Source organism: Triturus cristatus, chromosome 8 (assembly GCF_964204655.1).
Source record: "Triturus cristatus chromosome 8, aTriCri1.1, whole genome shotgun sequence".
Taxonomy (NCBI): domain Eukaryota; kingdom Metazoa; phylum Chordata; class Amphibia; order Caudata; family Salamandridae; genus Triturus; species Triturus cristatus.
Window position 1 is genome coordinate 1,273,878,601 of NC_140591.1, and position 24,806 is coordinate 1,273,903,406.

The 24,806-nt window shown below is 44.5% G+C and overlaps 1 protein-coding gene across 4 annotated transcripts in view; it reads left to right on the forward strand.

Moving 5' to 3' along the window:
• Positions 1-24,806, forward strand: part of DCAF6 (DDB1 and CUL4 associated factor 6) — a 525,140-nt gene that overhangs the window by 196,915 nt on the left and 303,419 nt on the right. For all 4 annotated transcript variants that reach the window (XM_085622996.1, XM_085622997.1, XM_085622998.1 and 1 more), the window contains exon 7: positions 578-792. In XM_085622996.1, the coding sequence (XP_085479122.1) occupies positions 578-792 (215 nt within the window). The remainder of the gene's footprint in view (positions 1-577; positions 793-24,806) is intronic.

The window sequence follows — 24,806 nt, forward strand, 5'->3', positions numbered from 1 at the left end:
CACAGCGCATGCCACTGCCAACTCTGTACAATACTTAAAGATACATACACATTTAAAATACAACAAAACTCTTTCTAAAATTACTATTTTTTGAGAGTTTTCAAAAGAGATACAGAGACTGAAAGTCAAACAATACCATTGTGATAAGAAGTAGATGAATCTTATGCACAGATCCAAGGAGAGGCTGATCACAACATACACTGCACTGGGGCATGTGTGAGGTGGGTGAAAAGTAGGTGCTGCAAACTCTTAACCTTTTCTACTGTTTTTAGTATCTGTTTTTCCATGTTCCAAGCAAAGCTTTGTATAAATGTCTACAGTTTTTACTGACAAAGGTTCTTAAATTTGCGGTTTGTCGTGTAGAGGTACAGCTGTTTGTCCAGGTCACCGCATCCTAGTTGCTCAGCATCACTCAGCACTCACATTTCTTCTGCTTTACTTTCCGTTTTAAAACTGTAATCAAGTATCTTTTCGAAAATGTTGGGTTGATCTTGTTACTGCAGTATAATAGAAGATAAATCATTAATGCTGAACAGGGGCTTCCTATTGTAACCTATACATACTTTGTGTTACTTAGGCAATTACGCAGGGCGGGGTACAACTGGGATGTGTGTCCGATTTGTCCCAGGCCATCTCAGCAACAAGTCCTGCCGGGTAACTTCACTGTGCTACAGTCAAGATGGCCAGGAAGTCCTTGTTAGCTACTCTTCAGACTACATCTACCTCTTTGACCCAAAAGACGATCAAGCACGAGAACTAAAACATCCATCATCTGAAGAGAGGAGGCAAGACGTGAGTTGAGACTGTACATTCCATACATTTCTTTCTTCTGAATTTGTGTTTTAATCTCTGAGTACTACTTTCTGTATTATTGAAAGATGTCATAAGAATCGGTATCTCAGTGACTTATACTTTAGAACGTGCTCTTTTTTAATTAAAAAAAATAAAGCCTTGTTTTTTACCAATTGCCTACCTGAAGCCTGACCGACCTGCAATGTGAATGAATGCACACCTTTCAGTTATCTTAGATATTGGTTAATGTGGCTAGTTAGAGCTCATAAACAATTTGGGAGGCAGATGAACTGAATATTAATGAACATGGTTTCACTAATGCATATATATTTAGTAAAGATGTTCTTTCTCTTTGTCCCCTCAACAACCGCGAAAGCCTTCTAGAGGTACATGAGAAAGAACCCTCTAGTACTTTGACATGTGTAGGCTTTCTCAGTTGTTGTTTCTAGCTCGTTTCATACAGTAATGAACCTGTTTTTTGGGGTATTGTCTCTTCAGCAGGTTATCATATACCTACTTTGACATGTGTAACTACATACACACCAAGATCCAACTTGATGAGAAAGGCAGTGAACAAACATTGGGAGATTTTGAACGCAGGCACATTGGAAATACCTAAACCCAGGTTTGCGTTCAAGCGTACCAACAATTTGAAAGATATGTTGGTACATATGAGACCCAAGAACAAGAATATCTCTAACCAGAGGCAATTGTGGGATCTCCCACCCGTGACAGGACACTACCCATGCGGTTCATGTACTGGGTGTCCACAGACAAAACACACTAAACAATTGGTTCTATCAGACACATTTACGTGGACGCTAAACAAACATACTAATTGCAACACACCACGTTTTGTGTACATGCTAACGTGCCCTTGTGAGAAGAGGTATGTTGGTATGACCATGAGGCCTGTTAAGACCAGAATCACTGAACATAAGAGCAGTATTCGCTGTCAGAAAACTAACACCAAAATATACACCCATTTTTCCTAACTAAGACATCCCCCAGAGTTTGCGCTGGGTCATCCTTGAGTCCCAACAACAAATAACACATACAGCACTGTTCAGGATTGAACAAAGGTGGGTGTTTTGCCTTGCCTTAGCTAATGGCGGCTTGAATGATGACATCCCATGGAGCATCATCAACTAATAGTTGAATCCGAGGTGGTCAACAACTGTGCACAATACAAACCATTTAAATATTAGCACTAACTGTATAGGAATCCCTCTTCTGTTAATACGACTTTGACACACAGCATCTACATAAGGCCTAATACCGCAGAGAATTGGCAGTGCCAGAACAATACATTTAAACATTAACAGAGGTGTACAAAACTACACTCCATGATGGCCGCCGCATGAACTACTCCAGTGACATCACCCCCAAACACCGGAGGTCGACATGCACCAAAGGATATCAGTTATCCTCATGAGGTAGACACACACCGATACGAACAAACCCTAATAAATATACTTACTGATATAGAAACCAGACATATCCCCTATATTGACTTCGGCACTATAGAGGTCCGAACATAGAAAGATAAAAACCTTTTTCGGACATATTTTTCAATGCAGGCACTTTTTTGCCGCGAGCATTGCCTAAACTAGATTTGAAATCACCACGTTACCACCAGCTGTTTATGAGCCCTTAAACAGATGTTTATATCGCTGAGGGAGACAGCCTTGGCCAGTTAAGACCACATTCCAAGATGGCCACCATGATTCCGCCGAAGATGATGTCATTTTACACCACCACGACAATTCACTTCAGGTGTGGCTAATTTGCCATGCTCAGCGGCCCCAGTAGAAGGTATTTAAAACAGGAACCGTCAACCACACGTTACCTTCCTGGATGCAGCGGAGTGGGTAGGTTAGCCACAAAGCTCCGAGCGGGAGCAGGTGAGTACGCACTACCGTGTGAAGGCCAAGCCCTGACGCCGGCATATAACAGAGGTAAGAGGTGCTGGGGATTGATGTTAGTGACCTCGGGTTATTGAAGGGTACTCTGAAACTTTGGGTTCTTTAAGAACCTGCCCTAAGGTACGGTTGGGTCGCTGGAGGCACTTTTACTGTGCCTCATTATTACCATAGTTCCGGGGCATATAGGCGGCGGCTCTGCCAGCTACACAGGCCAGACTGGAGCACCCTAAAACGCAGAGTAATCATGTCAACTGTGTGATTTCACTACTATTGGCCAATTTCAACCTGAACCATGCCTCCTGCTCAGTCTATTATAGTGTACCAGAGCCAGGATGCGAGCGTCTATCCGAAGTGCTTCCAGCTTACTTTCTTTGTATTTTTTTAAATACAGAGGCACTACGTTGAGTGTCCATTTACTCCGCTGCAATTTGGTGAGGCAGCCCATGAATACATAAGAGGTGAGCTGATGTATACTCACCACCATGATCTGAAAGCACGCACAGAGCTTGATGGGCTGCATGAAAGCACTGTGTGTTTTTAAGTTTGTATAGATTTTATTTAAGAATGTGTGCAGCGAAACACATCCGCTGCATTTAATAGGACCATTCACCGTTGGCTTTACTTGGTTTTTGATCCTTCTCTTTGTACTCTAGGTTTGCTGCTTTTCTCCGGGGCAATCAAACATGGAGCAAACAAGTGGTATGTAGCATTGCACCATACCACTCACTGTAGATAGTTTTTTTAGTCACCTGGTCCTGAGGAATCGCCAACTGATCTATTAGTGACATTTTGAGGCGAGAAACATGTTGACCATCTGGGGGTTGAGCGTATATTTTGTCATATTAAAACAAAATAGTCACCCCCCCCCTTTCCTTTTTAGTCAGGTTGAGACCTCTTCAGAATAAAAATAATCATAGAGGATTCCCTTACCTGTTTTAATTCATACACCACATCTACATCTTTCTAGGCCCCTCACACCCACGGCACCTATACGGCAAGGAACAAAAGATCTCAGAAAAAGAGCCCCTTTATGGGTGCCCGTCGAGCATTGCAGCGCCGGCTCGACGAGGAGCAGACCCATATGATGAAGCATGACACCTAGCTTGCTGGGTGTGTGAGGGTCCTTGTTCCGAAAGGAGGTATTCCCCACCTCCTCACTACCTTGAGTACACACCAGGTGGCAAACCTGCCACCTAGGAACTCCGTACCTTTTTTGTCTTCTAGCTATACCCAGGGCAAGTACGTTGGACCTTTATCAAGCCCTTACTGTCCCCCTCTTTGTTGACTAAGCATCCTGGATGCTGACATCTCCCAGGCAGATACACAGTTGTTGTTGTATACTTTTGAAAAGCACTACTGCATTACGACTTGGACTCGCAGTCATGTGTACATTGACCGAGGTGTGTTGAATGATTTCCTTGGTTAACCAGCACTACTCAGTCCTATCTCCAGGAGGGTTATTGCTTTGAGACTTATTTATCAGATGAGTAATCTGGGGCAGGATGAATCCATCGAAATCTACTTACCTTCGCTAACTGTATTTCTGATGGATATCTAATCTTCCCACTGATTCTTTACCATACTTTCTTCTCTTCTATAAGCTATTGTCATTTATAAGTTCCTAAAGTATGCAGACATGTGCTGAATTTGTTGCTGTCATGGCTTTCTCACTTCCTCTCTACACGCATCGATGGGGTGTAAAAAAGTCATAACTGGAGCAAGTGGTGCCATCTGGTAGTGCTGGAAATTCATTGCTGGGGATACATTTTCTGGCCAGTGTCAAGCCTGGAAGTACTATTCATAAGGTGATGTCTGTATCCACCAGCAATATTGTTATTGAAGTGAAGTAACATTTTCTTCAGCACTCCTTGGTATCTGCATATTATTTCTATTTGTTTTCCTTTTTCAAGGTACTGGTGCTGCTTACTTCCATGGGACAGCTCTTTTCTGGCCATTAGCTTCCACACAGTGAAACTCCCTTCACCCGCACTCTGCTTTATTTTTATGAATTTCTTTGTTATTTTTGCGGAGCCAGGCAGTTGCACATTACTCCCTGGCTGCTCACATCTCCTTGCTCTGCATCTTAATTTACTATTTTGAAATGGCATGCTAGATGGAATGGTAAACTAAGAACCAAGTGTACAAATAAAATCCATGATGGCCACTCATCTGTGTCAATGCTTTCTCATGCATTGTGGCCAGCATGGAATTATATTTTTCAAAGTATGACGACATTTATTCCACGATGGCTTCTGGTGCATGTTATTATATGCTGTTCTTTGAATGATTTTTGTATACTTTTAAAAACAAATCACAAGATCGGCCATTTTGGAATGCTTTTGGCCATAAACTATGCCTAAACCAACAGGCATTGACAAAGCTAATAGTTCTGCCCCTTCCCTCTATTTCTCATCTCTTCATGAGGTTTTGTAAGAAATCCTTTGCATGACTGCAGGTCCTGTTAGCCAATTTCTTCAAAGAGCAATATGGGTGCCTGCAAAGAGTATCGCAGGTCACTACTATCTTAGTTTCTGTGTTCATCGAGATGCTAACAGCATAGAGGAATCTGTTCAGATGGGGTACATTAACCACTGTCATCTCTGAATGTCACACTTGCAGACATATTACAAAGCACAGAAATCAACTACAGGCCTTTTCTGTGAAATAAGTTACTTATTATGTGTGATACAGATTTTGTAGCTTGGTATTAGAGATTTGCATGCAACCTCACTGAAGATCCCCTATAGAGGCAAACATGACAGATAACTCCTTTCTGCAGGCCCACCAGCCCACTGAGCCCAATTGAGTGATCAAAGCTATCGACCTGATCCGTTTATTATGAAAGGTTACAATAAAGGCAGTAGGCCTGACCTATTTACTGTGAAAAGCATATGTTCAACTCAGTAGGCATTTAAGGGTGCATTGTTATTTCTGTGTATTAAAGTCTGCTGAGAGATATTTTGTTACATGGAATCTAACAAGATTGTCTTGGTAGGCAAGGGTTTTAGTGTTGGTTACCATCTCTGACAAACCACAAGGATAGAAGATTTAAACTTTCATTAACATTGTTAGAACCTTTTACAAGAGCTAGTATTTTGCTTTGCCAACTGTAATTTTGTGTACATTTGTAATTTTATGACTGTAAGTCTGTGACAAGAAAATTAGCCTGATTAGGCACTGGACATACGTTTTACAGTGAACCAATCTGTTTAGAATGCAAAATTATGACAAAAGCAGTAGTCTGGCTTACTTAGTATTAAAAAAGCATTTGAAAAGGCCAACAAGCCTTCAACAGTGGAATGTTATTACTCTATGTTACAGGCTGAAGGCAGGAATATTGTTACGTGAAATCTCAGAGATTGCCGTAGTAGGCACAGGTTTTGATGTTGGGCACCTCTCTGACAAACCATGGAGGTATACATTTTTCACTGCGATAATCCCTTTTACGCCTTTTTGACAGGAGTTTTGTATTGTTTTGCCAACTGTAATTTTGTATGTGTTTGTAAACATTATGGTTGCCAGCTTATCCATGCTTTAGTAGGCCTGTGTTGGTTATGACATCAAGCCAGTGGTAAAGGCTATCAGCCTTATTGGTTCATTGGGAACAGTTGTGCAGGCTTCCATAGGTTTGGTCTCTTCCGGCTCCCTATTGGTGCCTTCGGGCCCTAAAGATCCGGAAAGTCCCTGAGTCGGGTTACCACTGGTGGGTCTGACCTCGGTGCCGGCCAAAGCACCCTACCCACCACCCCCACTAGCGGGTTCTGTCTTGGGCTGCTACAAAATCACAAAAGTGCAACCGGTCACTATACTGCCTGATTCCAGTTCTATTCCTCTTCAAGAACAGGCATGCCCTCATGCTTTCATTTGTCTTCTTGACTTAGACTCTGGTTAAAGCTTGCCCCATGTAGAGATGATGATGATGATGCTGGATCTGGGTATAATTTACAGCTCCCCACCATGACAATGAAATTATTTTTAATGGACATACAAGCGGCCAGTGGGCTTGATACCCCCCCTGATTCAGGGTTGAACTTGCCACTTAGGCCTCCAGTAAAACAGATTGCGTCATTTGCAGTGGTACTTCAACGTGCAGCTGAAGTCTTTGACCTACAACAACCCTCCATTGATGTTAAGACAAATATGCTTACTAAAATCTTGTAGCCTGAACCATTCACATAGAGCCCCTCCTTCTGTTCAGTTAGGGCCTCACTGATACTTTAATGAGCACCAGGTCAAAGCCCTGTTCTTTCCCATCTGTGAATAGGTAGTTGGCCAGACATCACCGACTGATGCCTGGCAACCCAAGAGCTCCTCACAAAACACCCTACACCAAAAAGTCTGGTCATTCAGGCTTTAACTAGCAAGATGAACACCAACTTATTCCACAAAACTCCTCAGATAGGGAGCCTTAGAGGATTTCAAAAAACAAATGTTCTCTTTACCCAGTGTGGCCTTGTGGTGAGGCAGTGCAGTTTGTTTGTTGCGCAGATATACATATGCCCTCTGAGACATGGCCAGTGAGAGCTTGCTGGTGGTCCCTGAAGACTTTAGGGCAAACCATTTAGGATGGTCAAGCTGCAGCCAAATACCTGATTTGTGCTGGCCTTGATACTATTGATTGTCTGGGAAGGATATGCGTTTTCATGGCTCACATCGGTTAGGTGAGCCAGACGACTCTGTTTTAAAATGCTTTTCAGGAGAGTAAGGCCACAACACTCTTTCTGGGTCCCTTGCCCATTGCCAAACAGTTTCCTCACCAGTTCTAAAAATTCAGAGGCTATTCTAGGAGGCCTGGTGTTTAGGCAGCATCATACTCCCCAGACAGGCAACATGCAAGCCAGAAAGGACACCTGTCTTCCTGTCCCCTTTCCCTTGTGGCACCAGCCTATAAGCTGCCTTAGCTTTCAATTTGTGGCACACAACGACACTGTGGAAGGCGGAATCCAGCATTTTCTTCAAGGGTGTCGGTCCACATGTCAGACAATAGGTCTTCCAAATTATCCAGTATAGCTAAACCCTACCCCTCATTTCTGCTCTCCCGGATGTTCCTCTCTTATGAGAGTGAATCTCAGGGGAACACCCGTCCATTTTGTTGTAAGAGGTGCTGGTTTTGCTTGCCATAGTAGCCATCGAGAGGCCCCTTGACTCGGAAATAGAAAAGGGTTAATACTCTTGCTATTTTCTACCACTGAAGTAAAAGGGGAGCCTATGGCACATCCTAGATATTTGGCCTGTGATTGCCTTCCTGCAGAAGGACAAATTACAAATGCTCACATTAGACCATATTCTGCCTGCCATGGACCTTAGTGACAAGATGGCGTCCTTGGATTTCCAGGACACTTATATTCATACACCCAGCCTACAGCCCCACAGACGTTACCTGAAGTTCAAGGTGGGGCAGCAGCATTTTCAGTTCTTCACTTGGGACTTACGAGTGTCACTCGGGTATTCACGAAAGTGACGGAGGTGGTTGCTGCCCACCTTCAGAAGATGGGGTTACCAGTTTTCCCCTAATTCGATGACTGATTGTTGAAGCTGGGATCTCCTTAGTCAGTCATAGACAACCTCCCGACAATGGCGAACCTCTTGATATGATTGTAGTTCACAATCAATGAGCTAAAGTTGCACCTGACTCCTTCACAGAGGCTCCCTTTCTTTGGACCTATCCTGGATACGGTCTAGTTCAAGGCCTTGCCTCCATTGCAACCAGTCCAGGATATTTGGCCTATCTATGATCCCGATGTGTCAGCTTGGGTTCTGAATCTCAGTGAGAGCATTTCCGAGGCTTCTTGGCTTTTTAGCCTCCTGGATCCTTATAGTTGACTGCACCAGATGGAAAATACGTGCTCTTCAATAGAATCTACAGTTCCGGTGGGCCTGACATCAACAAATCAGTAAGATGCCCTCCACATTTCAGAAGAAACTGCACATGATCTGCAGTGGTTGCTTCTCAATTCCAATTGGACCAGCGACAAAATCTTCCCCCTTGTCACCCAGAGTTGACAATGGTGATGGGTGTATCACTGCTGGGTTCGGGAATGTCATCTGAGAGAAGTAGAGCTCAGAGGACTGTAGTCTCCAATGAAAACCTGGCCTCCATATCCATCTGCTGGAGTTACACGCCCTTCGCCTTGTGCTGAAGGCCTTTCTGCCATTCATCAACAGAAGGCTCGTGCAGGTTCAACACCACCACCATGCAGTACTGCTACAAGCATCCACCCTATTGGCTCTGGGTTGGCGAAGAAAGTGTGGTACCTGGAACTTTTGGCCATGAAGATGTGTCCGCTGATCAGGCTTCCACTCTGAGAGGATCTCCTGTCACAGAAGCATGGCAGGGTCCTTCATCTGAGCCTGCACAATTAACAAGTTATGCGTGGAGAGCGGGTGGCTGCAGTTAACTGCTTTTGATCTGCCTCCTGATGTGGTGAATGTCGTCCTGGCCACCAGGTGTCCTTCCATGAAGTCCATTTAACCCTGGCACTGGTACAAATTTGTAGCCTTGTATGGAGTTTGTAAGAAAACCCCATACCTGCTAAACTGTCACATGTTTGTTTAGTCCTTGGCCCAGCAAGGCCTTGCTGTGGGCCGTTTTGGTGTTTACTGGACCAACTCTTCTGTTGTTATCAGATTTATTATAAAGTATTGACACTCATGCTCTTTCCCAAACCATTGCCACAGTGGGACCTAAACTTGGTTTTGACATTACTAATGCGTACGCCTTTTGAGCCGATTCACATCTGCTCGTTATGTCTTCTGACCTTAAAGACTGTCTTGCTCATTGCAATCATATTGGCTTGTCATGTGAGTGAACTCCAGGCTCTGTCAGGGCATCCGCCCTACAGCACAACCGCCACCACCTTCCCAGACAAACTGCTTTTGGAGAGTCAGATGTACCTCTATCCTAAATTTGACTACTGTTCGAGGCATATGAGCTGCAGATCACACACTTAGGATGCTTGCAGGTTGTTGTCTTCGGAAGAAGTCTTTGGTCACGAGATAGGTGACTCCTCCCTTGGACTACAGTGCGCATGGGCATCAACTCCATCCTCAGATTGTTTTTTTCCGCCATTGGGTTTGGATGCAACTTTTCCGCTCTGGTTGGAAATATCAATTCCAAGCTTCTCGAAGCAAAAAACTTCACAACAAAACATCGAAACACCTTCAAAACCTCGACCTCGATTACATCGGCTCGATTCCGGACGTCGACGCGGCCCGCTGGGCCTATCCACGCCGTGAGGCCTACGGCTCATGGAAAGGACTCCGTTCAAAAAATGCCCCCAGTGTGGAGCAAAATTTCCGCACAGTGACCACCACAAAGTCTGCAACCTGTGCCTATCACCGGAACACGACGAGTCCAGCTGTCCAGCCTGCGCAGCATTTCGATCCAAAAAGACCATTCGGGATCGAAGGGCTCGACGCCACATCATGGCACACAGACCAGCTCCGGAACCAGAGGACATCTTTGATGTAGGCCGAGATGTCCCGGAAGAAGATTCCGCAGATCTGCAAATAATTTCCGAAGCAGACGACTCAGACGACCCCATCACACCTGGGCAACGTGTGAATCCCACTGCCGCTGCCCCAACCCCACCAAAACCAAAGGCATTGGTCAAGACTTCGCCTGCTGGCCCCAGTCGAGACCGAAAACATCCTTCAGAAGCCCCGCCTCCGGGCTCGGCTCCGAAGAAGCATAAGCCTTCCGGTAGCTCGGGACCGAGCAAACCGCTTGTAATTGTCCAACCGGCACCATCGGCACCGAAGACAAAAGACTACTGGGCACCGAAATCGGCTCCGAAACCACCAAAGCCAATAGAGACACCGGCACCAAAGGTTCCCAAGCCCACAGATACACCTTCGGCTCCGAAACCCACATCGGCACCGAAACCATCGTCGGTACCGAAATCACCGGCTAAGGACTCTCATACGCCTCCTAAAGCCAAACACGCTACCGATCAACCAAAACCTCGATCGGAACCGAAAAAAACGGTACCAAAGACTGTTCCTTAAGAACAAGAACTTTTTCTCCCAGACCCAAGGCAGAAAAAGATCTATATCAACCCCAAGACTGGACATGTCACCGCGGTGCCATACAATAAACGGAAGCTGGACACACCAGCCCCAGTTCCTGTAAATAGGAAGGACTCTTCTACTTCCCCTATCCCTCCTTCCTCTCCTATACTGCCTCCTATCCCACCCCCTCCGCCGACATCACCATTACATATACCCTCTACATCTCATACACCACCACCACAGGATGATTATGATGACCTAGGGGGTGGGGGTGATCCTAATGATCAGTTTACGGACCCAGACACCACACCGTTGGATGATTGGGCTTTCCCCTTACCAGATATGCCTGACCCTCAGCCATATCCATCAAAACCATCGCCTCCTGACGATCACCTGGGGTTTGGACAGTTATTAAATAGAGCAACAATATACCACGGCGTCACAATGCACTCAGACGCACCAGAGGAAGACTTTTTATTGGACACTTTCGAACGGTCTAAAAAGTCTGTACAAATCCTGCCCATGATTAAAGGTGTCATAAAACACGCCTCCGAAGTCTTTAAAGACCCCGTTTGTGCCAGGGTTCTCAACCCACGAATTGAAAAGAAATATAAGCCTGCTCCTGAAGACCCAAACTACATCAAGGGCCAACTCCCTTTGGATTCTTTGGTCGTTTCCAATGCGCGGAAACGCGCCAACTCCCAAACCACAGGAGATACACCACCCCCAAGACAAAGAATCCAAACTATTAGAAGCCTCCGGCAAAAGAGTAGCAGCACAAGCCACTAATCACTGGCGAATTGCCAACACTCAAGCCCTACTGGCACGCTATGATAGGGCCCACTATGATCAATTAGAGACTCTCTTACAACATCTGCCAGACCAATACAAAGCCCAGGCAAATGACCTCGTTCAGGAGGGAAAGCTCATTTCAAATGCAGCAATTAAATGTGCACTTGACGCCACAGACACCGCCTCTAGAGCAATTAACACAAGTGTGCTCCTACGACGACATGCATGGCTACGCATCTCAGGCTTTAAGCCAGAGTTACAAACTACCATACTTAGTCAACCATTCAATCAGGAGCAGCTCTTTGGGCCAGCAGTAGACGCTGCACTGGAAAAAATGAAAAAAGACACAAACGGCTAAATCCATGGGAGCATTACAATCTCCCCAACCACGTGGGTCCTTTCGGCGCTCCTTCTATAGAGGAGCCTCCAAAAATATTGGAACGGACACCTCCTCTACATTTAAAACCGCCACACACACATCCCCCAGTAGAGGATATTTTAGAGGCGGATACAGAGGAAACAACAACAAAGGGCGAGGTCGAGGTAATAATAACACTCGCACCACCCCTGCCACAAAACAGTGACTTTCCTCCACTCCCCCCAGACCATTCAACTCCGGTCTGGGGAAGACTAACACAGTTCCTACCTGTCTGGAACTCCATCACAACAGACAAGTGGGTAAGACAAATTATCCAGTATGGTTACTGCCTGGAACTCACAACTACCCCACGCATATACCACCCAAACAGCGTCCCATGTCACAAGACCATCTTACACTCCTCAAAGAGGAGGTGCTCTCATTGCTTCAAAAGCACGCAATAGAACCAGTTCCCTTACAACATCAGGGTACAGGGGTATATTCACTCTACTTCCTAATCCCCAAAAAGGACGGGACTCTAAGACCAACACTGGACCTCAGACCCCTAAATCTGTATATCAATTCAGATCATTTTCATATGAGCACTCTTCAACAAGTGCTCCCACTACTGCAACAAGGCGATTTCCTTACCACACTAGATCTCAAGGACGCCTACTTCCACATTCCCATACATCCTGCCCACAGGAAGTATTTAAGGTTTGTGGTGGACGGACAACACTACCAGTTTGCAGTCCTCCCATTCGGGGTAACAACCGCACCCAGAGTATTCACAAAATGTCTAGCAGTAGTAGCAGCACATCTGAGACGACAACAAATCCATGTCTTCCCGTATCTAGACGACTGGCTAATAAAAGCCAAGTCATTCAACAAGTGTGTCCTACACACTCACCAAACTATCCAAACTTTACACAACTTGGGATTCACAATAAACTATCCCAAATCTCACCTCCAACCTGCTCACATACATCAGTATCTGGGAGCCACAATAAACACCTCCACAGCCCGAGCATGTCCCAATCCAGCCAGGATAGCCAATATGCAAGCTCTTATTGCAAAATTCCAAAGCCAACACTCTCTTTCAGCAAGAGTGTTCATGCAACTCATAGGAATGATGGCGTCATGCATCTTCATTGTGCCTTACTCAAGACTTCAAATGCGTCCCTTACAAGAATGTCTAGCACGTCAGTGGAACCAGGCTCACGGACAACTTGCGGATTTGGTGTTGGTAGACAGCCGCACACATCGCTCTCTCAAATGGTAGAACATAACAAACCTCTCCAAAGGGCGGCCGTTCCTAGAGCCTCTTCCACAGATAGTGCTGACAACGGACGCATCGCTCACAGGATGGGGAGCCCACCTCCTCGGCCATACCACTCAGGGCAAATGGACCACTCAACAAAAAATGCTCCATATCAATCACCTGGAGCTGCTAGCAGTGTTCCTAGCACTAAAATCATTCCAAATACATCTCCAAAACAAAACTGTCCTCATTTGGACAGACAACATGACAGCCATGTATTACATACAGAAACAAGGAGGCACACATTCTCTCCAGCTGTCCCAGCTCGCAGAGAACATTTGGAGATGGGCCATTCCACAGAAAATATACCTACTTGCAGAACACCTTCCAGGGGTTCACAATCAGATTGCCGATCTGTTAAGTCAACAGACTCAACAAATTCACGAATGGGAACTACATCCCCAAGTTCTAATACCCTTTTTCCAGCAATGGGGCCAACCAGACATAGATCTGTTCGCCACACACGAAAACGCAAAATGCCCAACCTTCGCCGCCAGGTTTCCCCACCCGGAGTCAAAGGGCAATGCAATATGGATGAACTGGTCAGGCAGATTTGCGTACGCTTTTCTGCCTCTCCCACTCATTCCATTAGTGGTACGCAAGCTCAGGCAACAGTCTCTCAAACTGATCTTAGTAGCTCCCACATGGGCACGCCAACCCTGGTTCCCAACACTACTGGAACTCTCGCTAGTGCCTCACTAAAAACTGCATCTCTCCCCATCCTTATTAACCCAGAACCATGGAGAAATCAGACACCCAGATCCAGGTCAACTGAACCTGGCAATCTGGCTCCTGAAGTCCTAGAGTTTGGTTATCTCAACCTACCACCAGACTGCATGAATATTATAAAGGAGGCCAGGCGACCTACCACTAGAGCCTGCTACGCTGCAAAATGGAAAAGATTTGCCATTTACTGCACTAACAATCATATAAACCCACTGGATGCATCCATCCAGGACATCATTTGCTACTTGCTACACTTGCAAAGATGTAATTTGGCATACTCATCCATACGTCTCCACCTAGCAGCATTAGCAGCCTACTTACAAAATAGACAACACTTGTCACTCTTTAGAGTGCCTGCGATCAAAGCCTTCATGGAAGGACTAAAAATAATTATTCCTCCGAGATTACCACCCTCTCTAGTGTGGAATCTAAACATTGTTCTTACAAGGCTCATGGGACCCCCATTTGAACCTCTGCAAAAATGCGAATTACAGTTCCTCACATGGAAAGTGGCTTTCCTTATCGCTATCACATCCCTCAGAAGGGTGAGGTGAAATCCAGGCTTTAACCATACAAGAACCATTCTTACAATTGCACCGTAACAAAGTGGTTCTTAGAACAAACCCAAAATTCCTTCCAAAAGTCATATCTCCGTTCCATCTTAACCAATCAGTTGAGCTGCCAGTGTTCTTCCCAAATCCCGACTCGGTAGCTGAAAGAGCTCTTCACACCTTGGATGTTAAAAGAGCCCTGCTTTACTACATTGACAGAACCAAATCATTCCGCAAAACAAAACAATTGTTTGTTGCGTTCTCTCCACCACATAAAGGCAACCCCATTTCCAAATCTGGGATAGCCAGGTGGATAGTTAAATGTATCCAAATATGCTACCCCAAGGCTAAACGCACACTACCAGTTCCCCCTAGAGCGCATTCCACACGCAAAATAGGGGCTTCCATGGCATTCTTAGGAAACATTCCCTTAGAAGATATTTGTAAGGCAGCCACATGGTCTACAACACACACCTTCACTAAACACTATTGTGTTGACGTGCAAGCAAAGCAACAAGCTTCTGTGGGTCAGGCTGTCCTTAAAACTTTATTTCAAACTGCTGCAACCGATACAGGTGACCACCGCTAAGGGAGACACTGCTATATAGTCTATCCTAAGTGTGTGATCTGCAGCTCATATGGTTCGAACGGAATATGCTACTTACCAGTATGCATCTGTCCTTGGCATGTAGAGCTGCAGAGCCACACATGCCCACCCACCTCCCCGGGACCTGTATCTGTTCCAGCATCGTCTTACTTAGACATTACACATGGTCATCTCTCTCTTTTCTACAAACTCCATCATTTCCCATCATGGCGAAAAATGATCTGAGGATGGAGTTGATGCCCATGCGCACTGTAGTCCAAGGGAGGAGTCACCTATCTCGTGACCAAAGACTTCTTCCGAAGACAACAACAACCTGCAAGCATCCGAGCCCAACACCAGATGGCGATCTACTATCCTAAGTGTGTGGCTCTGCAGCTCTACATGCCAAGAACAGATGCATACTGGTAAGTAGCATATTCCTTCCACAACAGGCAATCCATGACTCTTCCAGTGATCTTTGCCCCCATTTACCCCTCGAAAGTGGAGGAAAAGTTCCATTGTTTGGACCCCAGACAGCTTTAAGCTTTTACATAGATCGTTCCACGGTCCATCGGGTAGATGATCAGCTTTTTGTGGGGTTCTCCAGGGAAAAGAAAGGGAAGTCTGTGCAGAAGAGGACTCTGTCAAAAAGGATGGACCTCTCCAATAACATCTGCTACCCTCTGGACAACTCCACCAGGGCTAAGGCTGCTACCTACCACTGTGTTGGCACATGGATTACCTGTTCTTGACATCTGACAGACTACAACAAGGGCTTTGGCGCACACATTCAAAAATCACTACTCCCTTCACCTTTTCACTCCTACCTTTTTGGTCTCCGTCCACTCCAAAGACTCTACACCCTATGGCGGTACTGCTTTGGTATCTATTCTAAAGGTGAACACTCTGTGGTTAGAAGTATTCATCAGAAGAACAAGTTAAATACTTTTGCTAATGGCCTTTCTGGTGGATACTCTGTCTAATTGCAGATTCTTCACCCCCTCCCCATCCTCTCCGGTCTGTGGAGTGTCTTCTTTTAAACATTTAAAAAGGGCCCAAGCAAAGACTCTGCCTATTGCTACTGAGTTTTGGGTCACGCTCCGAATCTCAGGGTACAGAAAGATTAAAGCAAGAAATTGACGTCGGTGTGCGGGGACGGTGCCTATATCCACCAGCTAATGGCACGCAGGAGCCTAACTGAAACTTTTCTGGATCCAGTGTGGCGCTTTGACAATATTCCTAAGGTAAGTATGCAAAGAAAGAACATTCACAAAGGTAACTTATTCATTAAGAGGCTTTGGGTCAGCCCCCTTCTGCCATTCCATTGATGCATAGGAGTGTCTTTTACACTCTGCTTCCATTCATGGCAGCATATAGCATGGGATTATGGAGGAGCCCACTTCAACCATTGGTTCCCTCACCCTGTGAGTGACAGCATTTTTTATGAGCACATATGCACAGCGACCTGAATGTGTGTGCTTCAGTGCCAGGGCTGGAGGACCAGTCCTTTAGTTTTCCATTTTTCTTTTTGTATTGGTCCTCGTTCATTTTTTTTTTTCTTCTCCTCTTTATACTATTGTTCCCCAGGCAGTGCTAACAGGCTGCTTATTTATTATGCAGTGTGCCGGATCTCGCATGGGCACAAGTGATCATTATGAATTGGTATTGGCCATAGTGTACCATTCCAAAAAATTGGTTCTAAACGTGGTGGCCATGCTAAAGCTTTAAAATAAAGATCCACTATGTACTGTACCACTGCAAGATGGACACCTGCTGCTATGTTTAGTATTATTTTTTAGGGGGCGGCGTGATTTCTTTTTTTCTACTTCTTGTATTTTAATTTGTCTTTCAAATGTTGGTGAGTTTGTGATTGTGTGTTTTATTACGTTGAAAACATCTCAATTTTAGGATCCCTAATGGCCAACCAAATATGGGCATACTGGGTCATAACTTAAATTCATAGTTTTGTTTTGTATTATAAAGCACTAATATTGTACTTACTATGCCTCTTTGGGGTACTGAAGCACTTGCCCATGCTGTTAGAAAACTACACCATGTGCATGTGGCTGGAAGAGTGTTGCCTCTGTTGCCTTTGCTTTGTGCCTATGTGGGATATGTTTCCATTTGGTGACCACTGAGGTGCGGTTATTGTGTCAATGGATGCAACCCTGGATGAAGAAGTGCGAGAGATAGATGCACATTTTCAAAATGTGTTATGCTGGCAGCTCTGATTAGCTCTGCCTACCCATTTATTGCATTAGTAGTATATTGTTTATGTTCTCAATCCAATTTTTTTTTTTTCTGGCTCTGGCAGGAGGTCGCTCACTTTGTGATATCACAAACCTTTAAGAGGTTAATACCTTTGATAAACAGTTAGGAGGATCAGACATCTGCCAAGATAGACTGTGATATAGTCCTCTTTTATATGATTGCGTTGCGAGATGCCAGTCAAAAACATTTGTCAATGTGGACTGTTATTATCATCCTTTTTCTCATTGTAGAATGTCTGTGTTTAGAGTATGTGACCATTTGGGATCTGCATGTGTCATATTATACATGTAACAAATCCTTCCTGGTATATTGATAACATTTATTAAACAGTGTGTTCTTCCCACTGCAGATGCAACCTTGAGAAACTCTTCCAAATGCAGGTCCTCGTGCCAGCTCCCCCGCAACAGTTTTCCTGTCCAGCTTGTCTGCTACCCTCTGCTGCCTGTCTACCTGCTGTCCTCTGTTTGTATCATCTCTGCTAGTTTCGTGCTCTGTTTTGCTTTTGCTGCTCTTTTTTCTGCCCTCTGTTTTGCCTTTATTTGCTTGTTTCTTCACCAAATTTCCCTCCTCCTGCCACCCAGCGCCTGCCCTCCCTCTAGAACGTCCTTAATGGAGGCCACAGTGCAACCCCATTGAACAGGTCCTCGTGCCAGCTCCCCCTGCAATAGTTCTCCTGTCCCCTACCCTCTGCTGCCTGTCCTCCTGCTGCCCTCTGTTTGTGCCTCCTCGGCTCATTTCGTGCTCTGTTTTTCCTTTTCTACCCTGTGTTCTAACTTTTCTGCTCGTTTTGCTACCCTCTGTTTTGACTTTCCTTCTAGTTTTTCTGTGCTTTGTTTTGGCTTTTCTGCTCATTTTCTCCCCTCCTTTTTGCCGTTTTTGCTTGTTATTCCACCCTCTGTTTTGCCGTTTAATTCTTTTTTCTGCCATCCGTTTTGCCTTTTCTGATCTTTTTTCCTGCCATCTGTTTTGCCCTTGTTGCCCTTTGGTTTGCCTTTTTCGGTTTGTTTTTCTGTCTTCTGTTGGGCCTTCTCTGCTTGTTTTTCTGCCCCCTGTTTGCCCTCTTCTACTCTGCCTTTTCTGCTCATTTTTCTGCCCTCTGTTTTACCTTTTCTGCTTGCTTGTTTTTCTGCCCTCTTTTTTCTTTTTCTGCTCGTTTCTTCCTTCTTCCCGCAGTTTCCTCAAGACCTGGCTTTTCAACGGAGACCTCGCACCCCAGAACCCAGATACCCCCAGGAGTGACAATGTCACGCTGTACAAATGCTGATTGATTGATAGAACAAGAACATTATAGTTTACTCTCTGGTTTTCCCATGCCAACCGAAGTTGAGGGCATATTAGTGCATTAGCAATTTGAAGCCTCTACAATTCTTTCACATATTCAGACACATTGAACATAAGCTAGGCCCTATGCATAAGAGTAAAATACAACAGTGACCAATCCCAGAAGACCTAGGATCCAATTTCCTCAACTCTCTAGCTGGTCTCCTATCTTTACCCAAAATACTGGCTTACCCATCGCATGCTCTCCCTATACGACTTTCAAGATGCCCAATATAAGATCTTGCACATTCTGGGTGTTGTCAGGGATAACAGTGTCACACTGAGTGCTCATTTTGTTGCAAATACCACCCCCCTTTAGGTGTAAAAATTGATCTTCCTCAATTGTTTTGTGTGATATATACCTAGAGATTCTAAAGCAATGTAGCAGGAGCAATCCCCTACTAGTGAGAAGTATGTCTTCCTTCCATAAACATGATATATACCATATCTAATTTTAGTGCTTTAATTGCTCTGACATTTTAAAAATGTACATGCCGTTAATTACATAAACCTTTAAGATTCCCTTGTGGTGTATACAAAGCTATCCTGCCCTTACATGCCATACATTAGAAGCTGGGTGCATTAATAGTGAAGCATTTTCCCTCCATATAGTTTCACTATGTAACCTTAACACACCTTTTTGTAAACGAGTAATCCCTTCAGATAGCATGCATTGTACATCTTTAGGCATTGAAAATTTCATTTCTTTTGGTTTTTCATATAACGCTTTAAATTCTTTGTTCTCTATGAAATGTTCCAAGTACCCCTGTGTACGCAAAGAAGGGTAAATGGCACATGACAATGGAAAAAAAATTAAAGTTTGTGTTTAAGTAACTCCTTCAGCCAAGAAGGCGGGCATGACTGCACACCCAACAGTAACATTCATAACTTAGTAGTGTGTTTGGATCAGCTGGACATATGTATTTTCTCTATATATCCATTTTGGCGATGAAAACACATTTCTTTTTCATCATTTTATTTAATCTTCTGAGGCATAGATTGGGTGGAGGACCCATCATTTCTTACTGGATGGATTATTTGCATCAGCAACACCAGGATCAGTCTGATTGTGCAGGTAGTAGATGCGGCCCCCATGATGACCAGAACAATCACCCCAGCCTATGATCTCTAATCCACTTTTACACCCTGAAGGGCCTACCCTTCGGCAGACTCACTCATATAACTGGAGGGGAACCGCCCCCCTCTGAAGGAAAACACTCTTTTTTTTTCACCAGTTTGCCCTTTTACATTCACTCCATGGTGTTGGAAAAGGGAAGAAAAATCCTAACACGCCTTTCACCTCTAACAGTCGTCCCGACTGTAGTGTATCTATTTTTTCCTCAGTTAACCTTTACTCTGTCCCCTGCCCTATGTCTCTCATCGCTCTCAAAGAACTACTAGGGTTGCGCACATGCCACTTACCACAGCCAAATCGAGGTCTGGCGAAAAAGTCAGAATTTTACGGCACCACCCCTCCATTTGGCCCACCTTCTGCATCCGCCTGGATCTCCACGACTTGGCCGCCACGGATTTCTCCGATCCAATGTTAAGTGTCACCAGCATGTCCACCTTTCTCGACCAGAACTGTTAACGTCCAAATCTTAAATAAAATTAATTGGCAAGATCGTTCTTTGAGACAAGGTTTTATTAAGTTGTATGACATTGGAGCTTCTGAAATTGTCTGACAACAAAACAAATCTCTAAGCACAGGTAGTTACACTCTTTCAGCAATGAAAATGTACGGTTCAGTTCTCAGGCATGGAAAACAGATGTAAATTCATTATACATGAAATAACTCCATCCTGGTATGTTAATAATATTTGCTAAACAGTGCATTCTTCCCATTTCAGATGCAGCCTTGGGAAACACTTGCAAATGCCAGAACAAGAGCATCATATCTCACCTTGTTATATCTTGTTTCTGTATTTATGCATCTCCCCTGTTGCTTTGTCCCTAGCTGCTCAGCCAGTGTGAATGTGCTGTGTGGAATGTTGGAGTGGTGATGATGAACGGAATGTTTGGGTGCCTGAGAGGTGTTGTGTGACAGTTGGATTATGGGCTGAGCAGCAGGTAGACTGCTCCTGGTGGGGCTGTGTCCTAGAAATGTACCAACCTGCAACTAAATCCGAATAAATCCTCATAAACTACACCTCGGCTACACTTCCTGGTGTTCCCATGCCATGCGAAGATGAGCTCAGCAAAATGCACTTAATTATTAGTCGTTAAAGCTCCAGCGTGTAGTAGTGCTCTAGCAATGCGATCATGTGACATAAGCAAGATGAAGTCCGTTTAGTTTTTGCAATTGCAGCCCAGGGCTCGCCCATGCTGGACTCTGCTAGAGTCGTCCATTGACCAGCAGTTGTTGGCAGATCTCTTTGGTCTCAGCAGGCCTGTATGGTGAACTTTGAGTGGTTATTCAAGCTTGTTGATACAACCTGAATCTCTGCCACCTAGTTGCCAGCAAGGTTCCACAGGTCCTTTTCATACTTTAAATGTCTGTCTCGTTGACTATGAAGGATTAGGTAATGAAGTGATATATGATATCGTGACATGGATTATATGAAATTGATAAGTGGGATAATCATCATATAGACAAGCTCAACTGTCCTCCATATTGTGATTCGAGGTAGAGGATAGAATAGGCAGACATTACTATATAACATCAGGAGTAGTACGATATGATTCTAGCGTTGAATATTTCATTGGGCAAGTCTCCAAATGCAGATCAACAGTGGTTACTTCCAGTGTTGATTGGAGAAACAGAGTTATTATATTTTATCTGTATTTTAAGGTCTTTGTGAGGTTATGTCGGGTGGATTTCCCCAATTTGGGTTGAATGCCTGTGTCTGTCCTCTTGGTATATTATACTGGTCCATACTTTTCTGTAGTGCTTTACTGTGCTTATATTAGTAGAAGGATTATTGTGCTGGGTGCTTTCCCAGGGTCTGCGCTGATCTTGCGAATAATCATAGTTTCACCTCACTTCTGAACTCTAAATGCTCTGCCTCCCAATAGAAAGACTGTTGACTCTACACAGGCATGCATCTGCTAAGTTCTAAAAACGGCAAGTAATATTTTCATTTTATAAAACCTGGAAGAATGAAAGACTAAGTGAAGGCACCAGGTTTCTAATCATTGGTTTGCAGATGTCACTCAAATATCTGAGGCAGGCACATTAACCCACTAAGCCATCATGTTTGTTTTCTAATTAAATAAATCAAGTGTATAGGAACAAGTGAAACACCAGCATAAAGCAATAAATCCTGCTCCATAACGGGTCGTAGGTAATGAAATGTATGCATTAGCTTTTGTGAAAAATCTGAGCATTCCAGTCTGCGTGTGGTATTCGGAGTCCAGTTTTCACACATGCCCCATCGAGGATTACAATTGCCTTGGTAGGATACCCTGGAAAAGGAAATGGCAATGGAAACTACTACACTCACTGAAGTAGTGCTTAATTTGTAATAAAAAACATAAGTGCCAGAGCCTAAAACCTTTCTCAGAAGGAAACTACAGCTTGCACCATCCACTGCCCCTTACAGCGCTGCGAAATCCCAGTACCAATGTGACTTGCAAAACATCACATTGCAACAAATATGACAATTTGAACTGTTCTTGGTCATTCGTAGCTGTAGGAATAGCTTGGCCGCGCTAGTATATAAAATGCATATTAGTAAAGATGCTGCCTAAGTGCTGGGTTTATAATTAGAGAGAGCCGTCATGGTAGAATGTCATAAATTGTGCCAGCGTTACAAAATAAGTGTTGATGCTGAGCTCCGGCAAACACTAGCTCAAATTAAGCACTGCTCTGAAGAAACACTGATAAGTTTCATGAAGACAGTTTAACAGTGCGCGAGTAGTTACGTTAAAAGTGCAGTCCAGTAGCATGTTGCTGGGCTGGACCAGCAAACACTTTTGAGCAGGTTGTGCTGCCCCAGCCAAAACTCTGTGAGTGTGCAAAGAGGGCTCTGAGCTGGGAATTGGCTGGATGGCCACAGAGAGTCTCAGCAGGATTAAATAAGGTCAAGACATTGGATCTACCAGTCAGCATTTCATATGATGGCTCCCTAGAACACATGATCACCACCTTATACAAGTCTTCAAATCATGGAAATCCAATCTGTCTTTTCCTGTTAATATAGGAGTTCACCAGTGACAGAAGGGGCCAGATCCCCATATCTTACTATTAGACATATATGAGCAACCCAACACACACAAAAACTGATTAGTTTATGTACCTGTTAAAGTCATATACACTTCAATACTGCACACCTTACCAGCCACAATTTCTAATGACAACAAGGCTTTATGACTGTTTACAGGAGCTAAACTACACAATGCTATGTTGCATATATGCCGCGGACTGAACTACACAATGCTCTGATGCACAAATGCCTACCTATCTATCTATGTGTCATTTGTAATTGGCCTCCCAGCTCTGTTAGTGGGACATAGGCTGGATTAAGCGCTCTAGACAGGTTAGGTTTCAGACAGACAAGTTTTTAGGAGTTTACGGAGGGTTAGTTTGTTGTTTTTAATCCACAGAGTGTGAGGGAGGGAGTTCCATTATTTGGTCACATTGTAGCTGAAGGGTTTCCCTCACTTCTCGCCTTTTTGATGATGGTGACTACAACCTGTCGGGTGTTCGAGGATCGGAGGGTTCTCCTAGAGATGTAGTAGGGGATCAGAGGTCGTAAAATGGGGGCTATGGGGGCTAAGGGGGGCCTATCTAACAAGGCCCTATGGGCTATATGGAGGGCGATTCTCTGCTCAACTGGGAGCCAATGAAGGGAGGCCAGAGCGTGACGGGCTGAGTTGTGGCTGGGGATATTCAACAGGATATGGGCCTCAGAGTTGTGTACCACTTGCAGTTTGCTGGTGACAGATTTTGGCTCCCCGATAAAGGTAGTTTCCGTAGTCCAGGCGAGAGAGTATCAGTGCCTGAACTATGATCCTTCTGGAGAGTGGGAGAGTAGATACAGTATTTTTCAGGGCATTTTGAGAATGCCATTTCAGATGACCGAGAGCCTGTTGGCTTGGGCTTCCATTGACAGAGATTTGTTGATCCATACTCCCAGACTTTTTATGACCGTTTTTGGGGCAGGAGACGAGCCCAGGCATTCTGGCCAGCCCAGTCTGAAGTGGGGGTTGAGATTGTTTCCTAGAATCATGAGCTCAGTTTTCTCCCATTTTAACTTGAGGCAGGACTTATTCATCCAACTGGCAACTCTTTCCAAACAGGGACTCAAAAAGGGGGATAGGGGATCCTGTTTGATGGAGTGAGGGAAAACCAGTTTGGTATCATCAGTATAAGAGACCATGGAGATACCAAATGATGATACAAAGTCTGCCATTGGTCACATGTATAGATTGAATAGCATAGGGCCTAAAGAGGATCCCTGAGGTACTCCACACTTTAAAGGGCAAGTTTCCGGAATGCAGGATCCCTCCAAAATCTGGAAGTTCCTGTGTCTCAGGAAAGAGTTAAGCCATTTCAGAGCAAATCCTGAGACTCCTGCATTGGAAACTCTTTTAATAAGGATATCATAGTTTACAGTATCAGAGGCAGCACTAAGGTCAAGGAGGATGATAGCTGATGAGCCTCCCTCATTCAGCAGGCTCCTTGATTCCTCCACCACTGCCAAAAGGGTTGGTTGACATGTTTTTGAAGATTTTTACTCAGGCCAGGGAGCAGCGAAATGTGTCTGTAATTTTCTGGACGAAGAAGATCCAGTGTAGTGCTTTAACCATGGCTAGTTTCATTGCCAACAGAATAATTCCATGTTGTTAGTGAAAGATTAAGCAAATCCATCAGTGGGGAAGATGTGTTCGACTGCTTTACTAAGAAAGTGTGGAGGAGAGGGAGGTCTAGTGGGGAACCTGATTTTACTTTGTTGAAAAACGTTGTAAAGCATTCTAGAGTCAAGTTAAGAATTATTGAAAGGTCAGCCTTCCTTTTTTCCTGCTTAATTCTCTGGGAGGGCCGGAGGGGCTAATGTCCTTGGCCAGTTCTTAAGGTAAAGTATATATCAGAGATTTTTTGGGAGAAATATCTGGCCAGGTCATTGCACCTGGATGCTGATGGTTGAAGCGTGAAGCCACTGGGGGAAGGCTCTAATAATGCCTTAACAGCCTGGAATATTTCACAGGGGGA